Here is a 19,165-nt window from a genome sequence, read left to right as displayed (position 1 = left end):
GGCATGCTTCGGCTGCAGTTTTCTTCAGATGGAAGTGATACAACAACACTTCCCGCAAATGACGCTTTGTTGGCTCGAATTCGCACATGGTTTCGTGTTAATAACAATCTCACAATGGAAAAATTGACAAATGTGATGATGCAGATTTGTTGACAGATGCCTAAGCTTGACATTTGACAGTTATTTGATGACATTTGTGCCTTCTATCCAACAGTAGCGCCCCCTATATGTAAACGATAAATTTCAACGCATACACCTAATAGTTGGTTCGGTTTCGAAGCGTATATTTTCTCTCTCTTTTTTGTTCTATTATTCACTCTTCACATTTCACTAAAGCGGTCGCTGCTGGTGACGCCGTAGACATGTTATGCTAGTTTAATTGGACAGCAAAGTGAAAAGTTTTCAACATTATCTGACTGAATACTGTCCACTAAACTTACCTGGATTATTTCTATCAGGATCACACACGATAGAACGAAAAAAAAAACTTACACTTCACCCGGGGCACAAAATTCGACTGCCCGTTCTCTGTCGGACTTCCCTCTTCCTGTAAATGAAACCAACAAGCTCGCGCGTGAAAGCCCTCCTCACGGGGTTTCGGGGTTCGCCCTCATGCCTACTTCGTGCGCTGCGAGTTCGCCCTTCCCCAGTGAACAATTTCGCTCTTCTCACTTTAAATTCGACAGCTCATCCACAACTCATTCGCTGCTGTACCACTGCTACATACGTATGGAGCGTATAGCGTATGGAGCTTGCATGGTGGAATGGCAGTGGTCCGTGGTTTGGTCCGTGGAGTGAGTAGTGGATTGAATTCTCACCGAACGGCCCCCTGTCTCTCACCTGTGTGTTCCCTCGCTTTCTTCGTTTTCTTTCTCCCACATTCTCCCCCTAGCCAAAATAAAACTGTTTGTATTTGCTCGGTTTTTTCGGTATATTTTCTCTCTCTTTTTTTGGGTTAGCGTTCACTCTTCACTAGCGGTCGTCGTAGTAATTTGGTGCGTAGCTGCATATTGTTGTTGGTGACTATTGTTGTTGGTCTTCAACAAGTTTTCCCATCCTATGCATCCCAGTTTAGTTGCAAAGCGAGCAAACGAGCAAAGCGAAAACATTTCAACATTATTTGATTGAAATTGAATACTGTCCAATAGACTTACCTGGATTATTTCTATCAGGATCACCCATGATCTTCATCACACGAACTTGGTACTTTGCACCTGGCACTTGGAAAAAACAGAGGCAGAGGTTTCGTCCCGATTCGCCAACTCGCCTAACTCCAAATAGAACAGAAGTTAAAGACAGATTGTCGGACCCTCAGAAACTTCGGGATTTTGCCTCGATCTCGCTATCTCTGTTTTTCCTATTCCTTTTTCTTTCTCTCTACCGTTCGTCTTCCACCTCTCCTCCCTCTCCTCTCGCCCATAGCATTCCTCTCCAGGTTATTCAAACTCACGGGGATTTCTTCCGCTCTTTCCACGGCAACCAACGAGCGTGTCCTCATGCTCACTTCGTTCGCTACGAGTTCGCCCTCCCTCGTCCTCGTCGCAGGCAGAGGGCCCTTCGATCTCAGCCGTCTCAGCCTTCCTTCACCGCGTCGCAGGCAGAGGAGTAGCTCCGGCTCTAAAAATTGGTCACTGGGACATTCCTGCCTGGGCATTCGTGAGTATTTCAAAGTATAGCCAGCTGAACAAAAGGAGCAATGGTTGGCCATGGCAGTAAGCATCATACAGCAGCAGCAAAATAAAGTGAAAACAATGGCTACGCCTACAATGGCAGCGGTACCGAATATGGCGACTTCGAGCAACGACTGTCACAAGAAATCCGATGTCAGCGCAACGTCCGGGACGGGTCGGGTCGATCGTTCTTTTCTTGCTCCGGGTCCGCTTGCAAAAACTCACCACCCCCTACAACCAAAAAAACCTCGCACGTTGAAGATTCCAAAAAAATGTTTTTGCCGCGCGCGCCAAGTTTCATTTGTTTTCGTCATTTCACCCGCGAAATTATGTGAAAAAGAAGCCAAGAGTGATTTTGCCTACGGGAAGCTTCAACGACGTCTTCTATATATATAAAAGAAAATCGCAGAGTGTTGGAATGATTATAACTCAAGAACGGTTGAACCGATTTGGCTGAAAATTGGTAGGGGGGTAGCTTAGAACCCAAGGAAGGCTTTACGATACTTTTTATGTTCCGACCGCGTCACAATGAAGCAACAATTGTTATTTTGATACTGAGGCGAGACAGAAAAATAGCCCCCCGCCCCTTTCACACGGACGCGTGAAAGGGGGAGGGGGGCTATGGTTTTCCCTTATCGAGAAAGGCCAGACAGAGAGCGTCACTACGAGCAAAGGTCGGACGAGTTTTCAGCGATTCTCTCTCTTTCGTATGTTCTCGCGAGTCTCTTGCGATTATTCTGGCGATTTGACAATCTCTCTCTCTCATTCTCGCGAAACGTTGAAGCTTTGATTGTTACTTAGCTGTTTGTAACTTAGCTGTTGAAACAATCCGCGAATACAATAATATCGTATTCGTAACACAATCCGCGAACACACGGTCTTAAGGCGACCAAGACGGTCGAATCTTTCCCAACAAAGCAATAGTGCAAGAAGGATGCGAAACATCGCGAATAAAATGACTGAAAAAGAACACACAATTGCCCGTGAAACGGCGCGGTTGGCAGCGCGAAATCGACGAGCGTAAAATAGAAATAAACAAGTAGATAATTTTCGACAAGATGCTGATTTAAATGTCCGCTCAGTGGTTGTATCCGAAGAAGAAGCTCATTGTTAATCTTTGATGCTCTCTGTAACAATTTTGTTTTACGGGCGGGGTTGTTGGTGCCGCGCCAACCCCCTGTCACGCCGGTATCGGGAATCGAAACTATTGTTGTGTGACAGCGGCGAGCGTTACCAACTGCTCTATGAATAATAATAATAATAATAATGATGAGTCCCACCTCTTACCCCTACACAGGTCTGAGAGGACGGATTTATCTAAGGATAATTATAATGATGACTCTTACGAGAGGTGGCATGGGAACATCTATCACCGGGGGCCATTGCTTTTGGGGCGGAACAAAGTTCGCCGGGTCTGCTAGTTGGAGGATAAAGATTAGTTAAGTCTTTAAACTGCTTTGTGGGCTTGGTTTTTTGCGGGGCCTATTCGTATTAAAGTGCTTGTGGAGTTTGTTTAGTGGGACGGACTAAAACGTGGAACCGTAAAAAGTCCTGGCTTTAAGTCAGTTGTTTAAACGGTCGAATTTGTGAAGAGTTTTTCGTGAAATATTCTGTCTCAAAATACGTAGATCCATAAGGTAAGATAAGGTCCACATAACCTGGCGGAAATGTCGTTGTCGTACCGTCGTTTTTTAGTTAATCGTTTCTCTCTTGATCCTGGTCCATTTGCGTAGACTTGCATACATGGACAAATAGAAATCATCGCACAATTGAAGAGTCAAAAATCGTTTGCCGTGTGCGTAAAGTTCGTTTTTCGCCAAATTGCCCGCGGAATGGTGGCCCAAATGTCGTGGATGCAAAATGAGTTTGTTTTCACCGCTTGGAGGTTTAGTTTACCGAGAACTTTGCGCACTGAACTTTGGCTATAAAATACCTTTCTCCGAACTCCTCGACGCTGATAGACCTGGCCTGGCTTGGTGCACCCAAACAGCAAGGCGAAAGAAACAAAGAAGTTCTGGTCGAAGTCTGGTCGGCGAACAAGATAAATGTTTTTCGATGAATTTCCAAGAAACAGCGGGGCCTTGGCGCGGGACCTTACGTGTGTTCGTTGCAAGGAAGTTAGGATTCGGGACAAAGGTCATTACACTTAATCACATAATAATTTTAAGCTGCCAGGAGGAGACTACTAGAAGAAGTAGAGGAATACATCAACGCAAGGAAGGATAATAAGGGAAACAAAACCCATAAAGCCGGAGTTAAGCTAGCTGGAGCCGGAGTCCAATAAGTTTCAACACAAATACTAGAGAGAACTACTAAACTAAACAAATTTCAAAACTAGGAAATAAGGTTTTCACTAAACATTTAATCTCAAAGGCTAACAAATGGACGTTACTAACAAACATCCACACTTTTCTTTAAAAACATCCAAACTTGCAATATCCTGGAATATTCGCAGTCTAAAGAAAAAACTCGGAATTACAAATTCTAACTGCAGAGACAGACGACGCGTAACGTTATTTTTTGACATTACAGATTAATGCCAAACTTCTGCGCTTCTGTCAAAACGTATATGTTTTGGCCGAGGCGTAAACAGTTTGGCAATTCAAATTAATTTTACGCTAGTTTTTACGCCTCGTGTAGCCTCCTAGTAACACTCAAACATGCCCCCTCTGATAGAGCAGTCGGTAACGCTGGTCGCTGTCAACGCAGCCTGCCCTGGGTTCGAATCCCGTGACCGGTTGTCACTCAACCGGCCATGGTTTCGATCCCCCCTACCCGGCGTGCCCCCGCGCCCCCGCCGGCCCGGGGGGGGGGGGGGCGCGGGGCGCGGGGCTCGGGGCTAACAACCCCGCCCGTACAAAAACGAACCGTTGCGAATAGCACCAGAGATGTTAACATTATCTCTGGTGCAAGCTAAGACCGCCCAGCTTGGTCGTTTTGGAACATCCGGAAGAGAGCGAGGTAAAGAGAAAATAGAGAGAGATATAGAGCTCCCGGGCTACTTTCTGTATGTATAGCAGCGGCTCTGACTTTGCATCCTGTAACCATATTCATTCTTCACCGAAGAGCGAACAATCTAACTCAATACAGTTCTATTGTCTCTTTTCGCTTATTCTTTGGTTCGCATTCCCACATACACTCATTTTCTACCGCACACTAAAACATTCCCCAGTGACGAGCAAGGAAACTGCACTTGGGAGATTCCTAACAAACCGGCGCTCTTTCAAATTCCCATTCGCTCCCGGTAACTAAGCCTGACGCTCCCAATCCTGCTGGATGGAAAGCCAGGAGTAGCCAATAGCAGCAGAGCTGCACCAGTAGAACACAGGTTGCACAGGCAGCAGTGAGTTTTCACGGTTCGATCAATCGTTGATGGCGTTTGGTTGTGGAAGGACCGTCTGAAGGAATAATACAGGAGAAACTAGGGTGTGACCGAATCTCAATCTTCTAGGGAGCGGCAGTATCTAGCAAAAATTGCAGCAAAACCTCAAAGTTCAAGTTTACTTACATTATCGATAACTAGGATAGGGTAGAGTTACTTATTTCATGGGGTGCCTGCACCCTAAAGCTGCCCAAATAATGTTCACGTAGCTGACAATGCTTGCGGCCAGTGGCATACTGTGAATTTTTCCCGTAAATGTGTCCCAATGTGTACGGATGTGTATAACTCGACTGATGTGATAACGTGACTGAACGGGAAACCGACGAGCATCACACAACTATCCGTAGGTATAGTGTATTTTTTACATACTACATTATATTCGCCGCCGCCCCTGCCTCGAAAGCTCTGCTTGAACCGTTCGTATTGCAGTGCTGACCTAATCAACATATTTAGGTGCAAAGTAAAGAGGGTGGCAGCATTCAACACCAGTGTGTGGATCACTATTGCGATACGAAACAGTAACATGAAAACAATAATTTAAGAAACTAACCAGTGGCCATCCTGTTTATAGTTATAAGAGCAAAATCTTCACCGGTGTCAATGGTTGCAGTATAGGTTTCTTTAACAATGTCGCAAAACCAGACACATAACATTTGTGACGCCGTATAAAGTCGGATCGGATACGGATAAAAGAAACACTTGCATACACCTCTTGTACATTATCCTCTTCCTGGATGTGAAGTGGAACAGAAATTCCAGTCTTTGTGTATAATCGGCGTACATTACTTTTTCATCTATGATTTTGCGAGTGGCCATCTTCTCTATCTCTCCTACTTCCTGTGCGCACGCGAGTGTGAGTGTTTCAAGAGAGAATGCACGTACTCCTCGCGGAACTCTAGGTGGAGCGAATGTGATAGTGGCCAGTCGTGTGTATCCTTGATAAGCAAAGTAAGAGAGCAATTGATAGAATTTGATGAACGTGGAAAACATACAGCGTAAGTGAACGAGAAAGTTCGTTCCGTGTGCCTCGGACGTTTTACTACCTAGTTCTACTTTCACGAGATTCTAGGCCATGCTGTTATTTTTATTGTGCTTCTAACGACCGTTGTATCAGGTAATGCTGGTTTTCGGACGCGTGTTGAATAACCATTGTCGTTGCTAGCACAGCTAGTCAGTATATGAATTACACAGACAACGCTGTGAAATTAGGCTCGCAGTAACCGGGATAACGATTCCTTATTGTCCTAATTCCTTTCGTTGGGCTTCTTGCATGGCATCATATCGTTCCCGTCGATAGAGTCCCTCATCCACGCAGTAGCTGCTAAGGAAATTGCTCATTGTCATTCGGCGTAAACAGCCTCCAACATCATGGGTTACGGGACTTTAGCGACCGAGGACGACGATCAATATCGAGTGCCGCTGATAGCGAAACTGCTTCACGCTCTACCGCACTATAACATTACCTTCCACCGGATCAACAACACGTTTCGCCCATCAAACGAAGTCTATCTCGAGGTGAGTGAACAGCAACACTTTTGTTTCAGTCGGGGAACGGACACAATCTTACCAAGTTGGCAACAATCACACCTGTAATCAAGCAATCAGAGTTTGGTAAGGATCTTGCTGTTAAACTAGCCAGTATTTCTGCGGTTGTGACATCTTAAGTTCACGCAAGAAATCAAGGATTCAATGAATCAATCTTGACAACTGTCCCTAGATTTTTATCTATTTGTGATTTGTGATAAAACATTGGTGAAAAATCAAATGCCAAACTGATTGCTACTGAGCAATAAAGATAGTCGGCATATTTTTGAATATATTTTCTTCATCGAGAGAAAGAAAGAGAGAGAGAGAGAGAAAGAGAGAAAGAGAGAAAAACGAAGAGAGAGGGAGAGAAAGAAAGAGAGAGAGAGAGAGAAAAAGAGAGAGAGGGAGAGAGAAAGAGAGAGAGAGAGAGAAAAAGAGAGAGAGGGAGAGAGAAAGAGAGAAAGAGCACGTCTTGAATTGGACACCCCCTTCCAGTTACAAATCATTCGATCCCCTTATACATCTCGCTATTTTCCCTCTCTTCCGCATAGTGTGAGAGAGAGCTGCTTCCCTTCAACACATGCTCGTCTACTTGCTCTCGGTTTTCTAATCTTTCCCTTTTTCTCTTCCATCACAAGACGTGGTAAAAATGCAAGATTGAGCATGCGTTTTGGGAGGGGGAGCTTTTGTAAACGAAGTTAAACTTTTCAAGAGTTGCCTCTTGTTTCTTCCAGCCCAGATGTCCGTTTTCTCTTGTGCACTTTCAAAAACTAGTGGTTCGTGTATATTCATTGCATTGAGAAACTATATTTGAGCTGAGGTTCGCCTGAAAAATTCTTTGAAACATTGAATGAGCAGTACAAGAAAACAATGTTATACATTAATGTAAATATTGACGGTCGGATACTATAGTCCTTTTTTGAAATTGTATTTTTATGAAACATTACTCTAGTCATAAGGTCATCAAATATATGTTTGGTCATCGAAACATATGTTTTGAAACAAGACTACCATCCCGTTGTTAGATAGATTAAAGTCAGCTAATAACTCGCTAATATAACCCTTACATCGCCCCCGTTGTAGGGCAGTCGGGAACGCTCGTCAATGTCACGCAGCTGGCCTGGTTTCGAGTCCCGAAACCGGCTGTCACGCAGCCGGCCATGGTTTCGATTCCCGATACCCTTGTTACAAGAGGGTAGGTGTGGAACAAACCCCGCCCGGAAAAAATGAATCGTTACAGAGAGCAACAGAGATTAACATTGACTCTGGTGCAGGATACCGCTCAGCGGTTGTCGCCGAAAAAGAACCCGTAAATCTTGCCGTAAAAAACTCTGACTTACAGATGTGTGGGGCTGCTAAAGTAATTATACGTGTTAACAACAACTACATACTCCTACAACTACAACAACAATAACAACTAGTCGACCCGACAAACGTCGTCTCACCCAAAGTTGAGTTTTGGAAATAACAGCAAACGTCCGCTACATACAACAGTTGGACTTTTATTGATCATGGTTAATTCGTTCCTTCGTTATTCCTTCGTTCGTTACACGGTAGGCTACGATATAGCGTGTCCCCTAGAGTGTTAATTTGAGCGTGGCGCATTACTAATTTACGCATCACCAAATTGATTTCTATTGTCGTTTATTTAATAATAAATAATTAGCTCTATTCGCGACATTTTCATAACAGTGCAAACATGCAAAAATTCTTCCTTAAGTACTCCGTCACACACGAGTCAGTGATACTAATGTATGCTAGGGTGTGCCCGTTAGAGGAAAGAGTGGTAGGATTCTCGCTCTAATTTAACTCGTTAGGCGACACTTCCTCATGATCCTCCCCCTTCCAACGCCCCTTCTACAATTGGTCGGCTAGGTTGAATAAGTAACCCAGTAACAATTGGTTGGCCAAGAACAGCTCAAACTCACTGCTAAAATTGCCCACTCAAACTCAATGGTCTTCGTGCCAAAAAATCCGTATTTACGGAGACCAAGGTAGGGGGTCAAAAACCCCGCTCGTAGTAAAACAACGTTACAGGAAGCAACAGAGATTAAGATTGTTTTTGGTGCAGTCCAAGACAGTCCGGTCGTTGTAGCCAGATAAGAAGAAGGAAAAGAACATAGCTTGTTTGACAATGTTGTCATACTTCTGGTTCCATTTATGACGCACGACGAACATGTGGTTCGAAGAATGATCAACTGAAAATTGACAAAGGTCTGCGCTGCTAATAAAATATTTTGAAGGCAATTCAAGCAAACAGGCAAGTTATTTTTCCCTGGTAAATTATTTCGCCCCGGCTAAATTATTATGGCCGCCAGATCCATTAACGCTGCTGGGGGCATCCCCACTGCTTGGCTCAAGCCGTCTACATGTATTATTTTATCTGCATTCTGATAATCTAGTGCTAATCTAGTGCTAAGCTTGAGCTTTGAGTTTAGCATGCGGCTGAGCTTGTAAACAATTTCTTCAAAATAGGACTGTTGGTCACTATACGGATCGATGGATTGAGCGATAGCAGCCATTCGCAGTTCGAACAGACAAATAAACATAAACCACAGACCAGACAAATGGTCAGTTTATTAGCTATAATTATATATTTATACATATTTTCAGGATGTACTCAAATGCTTTCGCAGTAACCGACTAACATGTGAAATTGCTTTTCATTCATTCACTACAGAGTCTTGGTATTCTTGGCTCGATACCAGCAGCTTTGCTGATTGTATCGCTGGTTGGACTGTTACTATACCTGTTAACCCGTTGCTGCGATCGCAAACCCCGCCCGGCGCATTCGATCACTAGTCTGAAGGTAACACTCTCGATTGTGACGGTTCTGTGCTGTGCGGCGATCGGGTTGGGTCTCTACGGAAATGACGATCTGCATAACGGGTTGCTCGAAGTGCTGCAGGCTGGCCGCAAGGTAGATGGCGTCGTGTCGTCCGTACGCAATCAGACTTTCATCCTCGAAAACACGCTCACAATGAAGATCCAGCAACAGCTAACTGAGCTCGAGGACATCTTTGAGCAAAACACGAACAACCAGACGGCAGTCGCCCAGCTCCAGCAGGCTTTACTAACTGCGAAAGGCAACATCACGATAGCGAAAAACGCGGCCGATGACATTCGCCGTCCTCTGGTCGGGCTCACAATTACAGACTTTCTTTCGGTAAGTGAACAATATCGACAGCTGTACTAACAGTGCCGTTTGCCCTGTTTGTAACTAAATTAGTTTTTCATTCACCACCAATAGAAAGGAAACCAGTGGGAGCTAATACGCTGGCCGGGAACGGTTGCCATTCTAGCGTTGCTGCTCGTGCTATGCGCTGTGCTCTTGGTCGGTGTCGCTCGTCATTCACGCTGCGCCCTAATTCTGTTTAGCGTGTGTGGACTTTTGGCCGTCACTGCGTCCTGGCTAATGTCAGGTCTATATCTCTCCGCGTCTGTCGCTGTCGGAGACCTGTGCAACGACCCAGCTGACTTTCTCGTACACCAGGCGCCGAACGAATTTCCGTCAGACATACTGCTCTACTACACCCAGTGCGATATATCTCGTTCCAATCCCTTCACGCAGCGACTTCGTGAATCTCAGAACGCCATCAACAACGCCCGCAATGCGATGAGCATCGTATCCAAGTGAGCAAACATGGCAATCCCCTGTTTTTTGCATTCTTTAAAAGTTTAAAATTTCTAATTCTCCATTGGTGCGCCTCAGGATTTCACCGGTGTTGTTCAAAAATGCAGGACTTTCTCCCAAACTCGGTTCGGTCAATGCAGATATAAAGCTTTGTGAGAGGCTCTTGACTGGATTGACTGCTCTCGTAGACTGTCGAGCCGTCCATTACAGCTATCTTGTCGCCACACGCGGTCTGTGCGAGTGTGGGCTACTTGGACTCGTTCTGATGCTGCTCGCAAGCTTCATGGCCGCAATGCTGCTCACCATTATGGTGTGGGTTGATTCACACACGTGGATCTACATACGTAAGAGGTAAAGGATACGTTTTGATTGTAATGCCTTAAGGGTAGTAGTTTTATGTCATTCATTTACCCCTCTTTTAAAGCGCCGAATGTTAGGCGATTACAGCTCAAAGTCTTTATAATACAAAAGAAAAAAAACTTACCCCTCTATATTCTCAATCCTCGGATATGTGGAACATTTCTCGTAGGAATGACTACGCACAAGTTGAGGAACAGTCGTACGTATCCCATCAGCTACAGCCACATCAGACTCATGACAGTATCGACTCTCGTACTCAACTACCACAGCATCCGAAGGGGTAAGCGGTGTAATCGTGAAAGGAGTAAGATTCATTGAATTAGAAGTGTTGGTTCTTTCTGTCCCTGTAGCCCACCGGCCATTAGCGGTTCACATACGATTGTTCACCCTGGTCCCAATGCAAAGCACGAACTGGCCCAAGTACAAGTACAGCAACAACAGCAACAGTCTCACGCACATCAGGCCCAGGCACATATGCTGCATCATCACCAAGCAATGATGAGAGCTGGTGGTACACACACTCTGGGTCGCCTTCCATCGCACAATAGTCCAACTCATTTGCATGGTCCGAACAACGGCAAGTACGCTACACTTAGTAAGCACTGCAAAACGCTCGATGCAAACGACTTTTACTGAAGCTACGCCGCCTGTAACGATAGAAAGTTCCATCCACCCGCCATACACAATCGGCCACAGCGCTACCATACTCTCGGCCACCAACAGCAAGGACAGCAGCAACAGCAAATACAAATGCAGCAGCGAATCTTCACCGATCCTGCTACTGTGACGCACCACTTGCACCTACATCATCTTAGGACTGCTGGGCACGCTGCCCAAACGATGACTATTAATCGAAAGTTCCATGATGGTAGTGGAGGATCGGGTGGTGGCCATCATCAACCTTCAGAAATAACTAGTATTCCGCCTCCGTTTTATGGTGACGACAATCCGCCCCCCCTGCCGCCACTACGCAATCCACAGAAAGCACTTCAGCAACAGCTCTCAACGACGACGGCAACAACCCGTGGTGCAGAAAGTGATGCTAGCGATACACACGTAGACAGGCGGATCTATATTTACTCCTCTGCCAAATACGGTTCCAATGGCGATAAATCATCACCTTCCCCGGCGTTAGCTGGACACAATAGTAACGGAAGCACCACTATAAAACAACAGCCGCACCGTGAACTGAAAGACATTAAGCATCCGCAAACCACCACGTTTTGCGCAACTCCTGCCGCAAACAGTAAACCACTGCCATCGATCATCAACTGTCCGCTGCCGGATATACCTAGCAAAATTGTTGCTGGAATGGAACAGGATGCGGTGGCCAAGGACGACATCTACATTAAACGCAAACTACTCGCAGATCATTCGAACGGCGGAAGTAAATTTGCAACGCTCAAACCCATCCAAGCACCGAAGATTGAAGCACAGAAACTACCGCATCCTGCCGAATCTGGTAACACCTACAGCAATGATGCCATTAGAAACCTACAGCAGCAGGCGACGGCAGTACCGCACGTCATTGTGGAGCAGCTTCAACCACCACCACCTCCACCACTTCCATTTATACCGACGACTTCTGCAGATGGTTGCGGCGGCGGTGGCTCAGCCGGATCGTCCGGATCATCGGGTTACGGAACAGCAGCGGGAGGTTTGATGCCCTGTCAAATACAGACACTTCCGTTGCCTCCACCACCACTAGAAGTATTTCAACAGCAGTCTTTGGATAATGACAGTAGTCAGCTGGCCGTGGGGCTCCGTCTTCCTCCACCGCCGACTAACGAAGAGCTGCAACAAAACGGATGCACAATGCTGAATGGCGCGGGAACCAACTGTCAGCAAACTCGTACTGTCGGAGCTGACCCTAGTTGTTTTTATGCTGTGACAGAGCTTTAAATTAGTAAAATCTCGGAATTAAAGCATAAAATGGTATAATAATTAAGGGTGGACTGAATCGCGTCCTTTTAATCGATTGTAACAAACCTTGGCGGGTGTTCGTCCAATCGGGAGCGCAACAACACAGCACTAATCGTTACAGGCATATTAAGAACCAGTGCTGCTCAACAACCTATTTCGAATTACAGTTTTGATTTTTTTTGTTTTTCGTCTTCACGCTTCAAATAATACAAAAAGCAGCTTATGAAACACGAAATAATCTTACACAATCCAATCAACAACATTTACATTGTAAATGTACGCCGCGTTACCGAGAACAGAAGCAGAAGCATAGCCCTATTACCTTTCCCTGCGAATCTCATAGTTTTTATCATTCATCGAAGCTTTTGTTTGATTTAGGTCCAATCTAAATAAGCTAAGGTACTGAATTAAGTGGTTTTGTGTTCGTTAAAGTAGAACTCAAAGTATTAAGCGACTGGAGGAATAATAATGAAATTGTAGTGAACTCGAATGTGTCAGGCGATATGGGGGAATGAAATGTAAGGAAAACGCCGAAAGAAACCGGAAATCAATAAATCCTCAGCAAACAGAGTTTAACGCTCGATATTTGTTTCATTGACGAATATTTATCTTACAAGGGAAAGAGATAGTATTGTCTAATGGGCACTAATGGTGCAAGGAGCATACGGCTGCAAAACAAAAACAGGTTTGTCGGTTAGGAATTTTGGGACATGTACGATGTTTATAGATCGGTTCCACGGAAGCTATCCGTATTAAACCTATGATCTATGCGTATGAAGCCAAGGGATTATTTATTTGCATATTTACACATACAAAGTAAAAGTGAGCAACATGTGTTAAAGAAGCGTTCTCATTTTGCCACTCCCATAGACAACACAAAACCGAATTATTTGAAGTTATCTTCACTAAACCACTCTGGTGCGATTTTTTGGTGTAAGTTTCAACTTCATAATCGTATGTCTTATGTCGTATCTTAAGAAACAAATTTATTGACGCGGAGGGTGGAAGAAAAAAAATGGAATTTTATAACTTGCCAGCCACAGTTTGTTTGAGAAAAGTGAAGTACAAACTACCGCCGCTTCGTTAAGTGAAAGCAAAGTGGCGAAAATTCCTTTGAACGGCGAACAGCTAACCTTTAACAGCGTCCGGAGTGTAAATAAAAAAACGCGGAATGCATTCTTGGTCTCCGAACATTCCACTGTTGCTACTGCTAGGTTTCATTAAACTAATTATGTACGGTTATTTCAAAAACTGCATAATACCTCTTAAGAGCTAATGGTGTATGAAAGTATTTGGTATATAGTTCGTTTTCTAGCGAAATTAGTTTTCAGCCCAAACTGATTATAGTCGTAATTTACGGCCTCTCCAACGGAAAATCCTGAGCATCAAAAGAAGTCCAATAAAAATGTAAAAAAATCCTTTGAGCCTTTGGTAAACACTCTACTGTTGCAGTTGGCTGACTCAGTGAAACATTTGGACATTCCTTATTGTATGGTAGCTGCGTCTGTTGATAGTGATTCCAGTGTCAATTCGTTACCGGCAGCAGTTACAGAAGATTTAGAAAAAGCTGGAAAGATGGCGCGAACCACAGCTGCACCGCTACCAGATAGCTCACTACTTGAGCTAGGGTTACGCGAACGAAGCGGACGAATTTCGTCGACGATGGTGTGAATTGGTTTCTGTACTAGCGGCGCCGGTGGACCCTTATTGCTAGGCAGTTGATTAGATGTTTTAGGTGTCATCTGCATGTGATATCTGAAGACGAGAATTAGGTGACAATCAAATAAACAACCAACAATCAGTTAAGGTTACTTATAGGAGACGTTACTTATAAATATTTTCAGTACTTTCAACCACACCCTGTGTGAGGTTAAGGCTGCGACCCTTCATGCCAGATTCTTTCGCAACAGGTGACCACCAGTTAACAACGCGTCCGACCAGTGGCATTTGACGCAGAATTCCTTCCTGCCATAGCTTTTCCTCGGCCTCGCGTTGCAAATCAATCGTTGCCGCCTCGATACCCTTCTTCAGGATTTTTGACATCGTATCGAGTATCTTCGAATGCTCTTGTATCGACCGGGCAGTACTAATCACCAGCTCTAGTAGCTCCTCGATGTCTGTGTCGCTGGTTACCATGCCGAATCTGCAGAAAACAAACAAAAGAAAAGATAAGAAATACCCAAAAATAGGCAATTTGATGCTAGAGCTTTATATGTCTTTATATGGTTAGGTTCAGGTCCCGGCGAGCTTCGCCACGCCCCATCTCATTCTCATTTCTCGACTACCCGGCGTTTCAGAGGATCGGACTTCTAGATGACGTCCGATTGGCTTCCCTTCCCGCCTCCCGCTATTCCTCCGTTTCGAACGATCGGCTTCTCTTTTAATTTCCCGTTACTCATCCTTTTCAGACAATCGCGATTCCCGGTGACGTACATGATCGGCTTCCCTTCCCGCTTCCCGTTGGATATATGTCAAAACTTGCACCAGCTGAATTTGGCAAAAATTGCTTGAAAACTATCCTAGTTCAACTGAAATGAACTTAGATTTTGTGTGGGATCCCTCGTTGGAATGGGACGTAACGTATGTGACGTTACGTATGGGAGCCCCCCCCCCCACCAGACGCTCCCCCCCCCACCCAAACACACACACACACACGCACAGACAGCAGACAAACATCCATTTATATACATATAGATTACCTACCGGACACAAATTAATCCATCACTACTTTCGCCAAGCGAAAACGCGCCGTCAGTGGATTGCAGTTCGTCCACTAGTGCCGAATTTAGTTTGTTCAGCTCCGCTTTTGTTTGATCGTTGAGCAATGTTTCCCATCCTTCGGGTATGTAGTGAACGCCACCGAGTCCGGCCCAATCATTCAGCTCGACCAATCGTAGCACGCTACTTTCTTCCACTATGTCATTGAAACGCATGCGATGCCGAATAGTGGCATGCAGGATTTCGCTTTGTGCGCGAATGAAGTTTGCGACTTCGACAAACGCTACCGGCGTGGTAGCGAGCAGGAGTTGGTCTCCATACCCAGGTATGAAAGGGTGGTATCGAATGCAGATGCCATGCTGCTCGTGATCGATGATTTCTAGGGCGAGCTGACTGCAATCGCGCAGTAGAATCTGACCAAGCCAACTGTTAAGCCGATCATAATATTCGGCATTTGCTGCAGTCTTCTTAAAATACTTAGTACCATCCGATGACGAGAACGTGGTTTCTCTATCGTTATCCACAAGCAATGTGTCGCAACCGTCGAATTGAAATATTACTGTAGGCACAGCCAATTGCAACAAGCTATTTAAGTTGGACGCGTTGCTCAACAAATTCCGGTATTTCTCGCTAGAATCCTCTAACAGCTTTTTGCTCTGAAATATAAAAAGAAATATAACAGAATAAAAATTCAGATATTCATATTCCACAAATATCATACTAGCACATTAATGCCGTGGATGGGTAGAAGCATTTGGTAGAATGCTCGGCACGAATCGAACGCTGCAAAGATACGTGAGGCGATTGCTTCGGTGCCAAGCGTTTGCAACGCAGACCACACACTAAGGCAATTCATACGATTCGCTATAATCGACTCGTTGTCGAACAGTGTCATCTCTCGGCTGCTCGTTTGCTGGCAAAGGAGAACCGCTGGTAAACCGGATACCCCAAGCCAAGTGTTGAGATTGAGGGTCAATGACGTGGGCCAAATATTCTGTAGGAAAGCAATAACAATTTGTAGAAAGTTTATAGAAATCGCAATAACCGATCGGTTTGCATTTACATTTGGGGTGAAACGGTAAGTTAGAACAAGCGCCGCAAGCCCAAGTCCCTGACAATGCAGCCAAACATTGTGAGAGGAACACAGTGCACCCAGCGCAACTAAGTCATCAGAGCAGCCTGTTATAGGTGAACCGGCCGTGGCCATAATAAAAAGTGGTTGCCGTCCTGCCGCCTCATCGGTTTTCAACAACTTCTCCAGCGCGTTAATGTCCATTTGACCAGTTGCCGCTGTCTGTTCGGAGGTTTCGTCCTCGATGGTGTTAGAGACTCGTGAGACACACGGTACAATTTGAATGCAAGCAAGGGGCAGGCCCAGATAACGACACACATTCTGAACTGTGAAAAGATATCCCATCTCGGACAGGTAAATGACCACATCCGGTGCCCGTTGACGGCGGTTTACGTTCCGTTGATTGACGAGGGCCATCCGCAGTGCATGAAATAAACATTCAGCATCGTCCCGAAAGTAGCCGGCATGACTGGAGTCAAACTTAAACAAAGAAACCAGCCACGTCAATGTTTCGGAGGCTAGATGTTGTGCGATCCGTGTTAGCCCTTGCGGACGCTCGAACGAGTTCAAATAAGCGGCAGTAGCGTGCTGTAGGACCGCGAGGTGCGAGACTTCGTCGAGTGCTGGCAAGATGTGTTCCTGACCGTTGAAGTCGTTCATGGATGTGAAACCAGCAAGAAGCCACTCCAACCTAGCCAGAACTTCAGAAGGAGTTTTCCTCGACAAATCAGTGCCTACGGGAATTGTTAATTCGTCCGGCATCGAGTCAAGCGAGCGGCGCTTTTGAATGGACCTGCTTCGTACATTTTCCCAGCGGTTTAGCAAGATAGAGACTTGCGTTTCCATTTCGGCCAAACTTGAGCGTACCTGGGAGCAGTAATGGAAAAAAATATATAGTGACTATACAAGGATGGCCTCGCAATCAATCCATATCGCACCCACAAAAGCTGATACGCAACGCACTTACGTTTGAAGCCTCTATTTCGATCTGTGGGTTTTGTAGTTCGTGTGGTAATCCGGACAACGTTGGATCCGGCAACGTTGGAGCCAATTCATTGGTAGCTGTGACGCGCTCCATTTTTTCCTGTATTGCTTTCCAAACGCTAGGTTTATACATATATTGGATTCCACGAAACAACACAGATACTACACGCTTGCGGAGTTCCAATACACACAGTCGGCGGGCAAAATTTATTATGTGGCATAAACGTCATCGCAGTCTTCACTCGACAAAAAAATCAAGAAAGATGCACAGATATTTATTTTGGGGTGCCGTGCGAGAAAAAATTGAAATGTCAACCAGCTACAACCCGAACAAAAAAATCATTCAATTTTTCATTTTTCTAGCCGCGGATCTCAACCTGTGAGACCAGCCCGTCACACGTCATAGCGCTATCCGCGGCTAGAAAAATCAAAAATTGAGTGATTTTTTTGTTCGGGTGGGTAGTACGCTGCACATGTACATGTAAACGGACTCTTCGACACCTCGCTGTTGCTGTGTCGTGAAAGCTTGCTGCCAAACACTTTGTTTACATTCACGGGCATTGACTTTCGTGGGGTTTGTGGTTTTCTACGACGTTTCTGCCTTCTTCAAGGTACAAGTCGAATTAAATGACTGCAGATGCGGTTTACAATCGAATACAGAAGCTACATTTATAATTTACGGTTTGTTACTATTGATTCTGTTCTATTGTAGATTGCTTTTCTGCACCGGCACACCGGCGGATCCCAATCGACTACAAACATGTAAAACCTAATGGACATCCATGCGGATATGTTCCTGCAGTCGGTCAATCTAATGTAGAATCTTAGCGAAAGCACAACCGACGCATTGAATGCACTCAATCAACAACACCAGCAGATACTGGCGAACCACGGATTGGAACGTTGGTCACTTCTTGTAGTTGAACGGTTAGACAACGCTGCGATCTTTATTACTAAGGTTGCTACCTGCATCATTGGCAATGCACTCGCCTTACTGAGCAGTCACTTGGCCCGATTTTGCTTGCCGTCTATCAAACACTTGAGCCGAGGCATCCGACCCCGCTCGGTAATTTGACCAACATGTTGCCTCTCCTTACCACCGCTGATAGAGCAGTCGGTAACGCTCTTCGCTGTCAACGCAGCCTGGCCTGGATTCGAATCCCGGGACCGGTTGTCACTTAACCGCCCATGGTTTCGATTCCCGATACCGGCGTGTGACAGGGAGGTTGCCGCGGGGCCATCAATCCCGCCCGTTATAGAAATCATCAGAGACCAACACATTGTCTCTGGTGCAGGATAAGACCGCTCAGCGGTTGTTCTGTTCCCCGTAGAAAGAAGAAAGAAAAAGTTGTCTCTACTTCCGTCCAGAGACGTGGTCGACCTGGAGGTGATGGACGGCGTACCCGATAGAGGAAGAAACTTAAAGCCAAATCCCCCACTACCGATGCCGAAAGGCTGATCTCCCGCTGGAAGGAGAGCAAGGGACTGCGTAGCGTTGGCTTGGTTGCTTAAGGCACAAAGAATAGTGGCCGAAATAATGACCAACATTTGCTCGACCGATGACGATGGCGTCTATGAGAGCAACGGTTTTGGTATATCGGGCATGTTTCGTACATCGGCCATGTACATCGTTGTGTTTTCTCACAACAAGCTGTGCGCCAACCTCACGGCCGGCGATCTGGAAGGATCGGCCATCGTTTACAGTGAGTAGCGTCCACTTCGCGGATGTGTGCTACGCTGGAACACCTCCGTCCGAACCCGAAAATTTTCCACCTGATGAACGAAACGGATCTACATCTGATGTTAAAGGCCTCTTCACACAGGGAACGTTACGTGCGTTTCGACGCGACGCTTTTTCGGACCTTTCACACCGGTTACGACGGCGGCGACAGGCA

At 45.5% G+C, this 19,165-nt stretch overlaps 2 protein-coding genes across 3 annotated transcripts; one reads left to right on the top strand and one right to left on the bottom strand.

Moving 5' to 3' along the window:
• Positions 1–5,328: 5,328 nt before the first annotated feature.
• On the top strand, positions 5,329–11,222 carry LOC131213798 (protein tweety). Its single transcript, XM_058207927.1, has 7 exons — positions 5,329–5,399; positions 6,350–6,567; positions 9,260–9,745; positions 9,830–10,212; positions 10,292–10,564; positions 10,743–10,853; positions 10,924–11,222. Exons 2-7 carry the CDS (start codon positions 6,421–6,423, stop codon positions 11,207–11,209), a joined length of 1,686 nt encoding a protein of 561 aa, XP_058063910.1. The 5' UTR covers positions 5,329–5,399; positions 6,350–6,420; the 3' UTR covers positions 11,210–11,222.
• Positions 11,223–13,198: 1,976 nt separating this feature from the next.
• Positions 13,199–17,447, bottom strand: LOC131213796 (pyridoxal-dependent decarboxylase domain-containing protein 1). Of its 2 annotated transcripts, XM_058207926.1 has the most exons (6): positions 17,254–17,447; positions 16,278–17,153; positions 15,936–16,208; positions 15,200–15,870; positions 14,325–14,639; positions 13,199–14,251 (listed from the first exon to the last, which is right to left on the bottom strand). In XM_058207926.1, exons 1-6 carry the CDS (start codon positions 17,401–17,403, stop codon positions 13,981–13,983), a joined length of 2,556 nt encoding a protein of 851 aa, XP_058063909.1. In that variant the 5' UTR covers positions 17,404–17,447; the 3' UTR covers positions 13,199–13,980. The 2 variants fall into 2 exon arrangements, with proteins under 2 accessions (XP_058063909.1, XP_058063908.1); XM_058207925.1 differs by having other exon boundaries at positions 15,936–17,153.
• Between the last annotated feature and the right edge of the window lie 1,718 nt (positions 17,448–19,165).

The sequence above is a fragment of the Anopheles bellator genome, chromosome X (genome assembly GCF_943735745.2).
Source record: "Anopheles bellator chromosome X, idAnoBellAS_SP24_06.2, whole genome shotgun sequence".
NCBI classification, from domain to species: Eukaryota; Metazoa; Arthropoda; class Insecta; order Diptera; family Culicidae; genus Anopheles; species Anopheles bellator.
Note: the sequence above shows the minus strand (reverse complement) of the source record. Positions and strands in the feature narration are given on the sequence as shown.

Bases quoted from the DNA above. Each gene is read 5' to 3' on its own strand.
- LOC131213798 (XM_058207927.1), top strand. From the start codon at position 6,421: ATGGGTTACGGGACTTTAGCGACCGAGGACGACGATCAATATCGAGTG. The intron at 6,568-9,259 runs GTGAGTGAACAG...CATTCACTACAG, and splicing joins CAAACGAAGTCTATCTCGAG to AGTCTTGGTATTCTTGGCTC. The intron at 9,746-9,829 runs GTAAGTGAACAA...CACCACCAATAG, and splicing joins CAATTACAGACTTTCTTTCG to AAAGGAAACCAGTGGGAGCT.
- LOC131213796 (XM_058207925.1), bottom strand. From the start codon at position 17,403: ATGTATAAACCTAGCGTTTGGAAAGCAATACAGGAAAAAATGGAGCGC. The intron at 15,871-15,935 runs GTATGATATTTG...TTTATATTTCAG, and splicing joins TCCACGGCATTAATGTGCTA to AGCAAAAAGCTGTTAGAGGA. The intron at 14,252-14,324 runs GTAACGTCTCCT...TCTCGTCTTCAG, and splicing joins AGTACTGAAAATATTTATAA to ATATCACATGCAGATGACAC.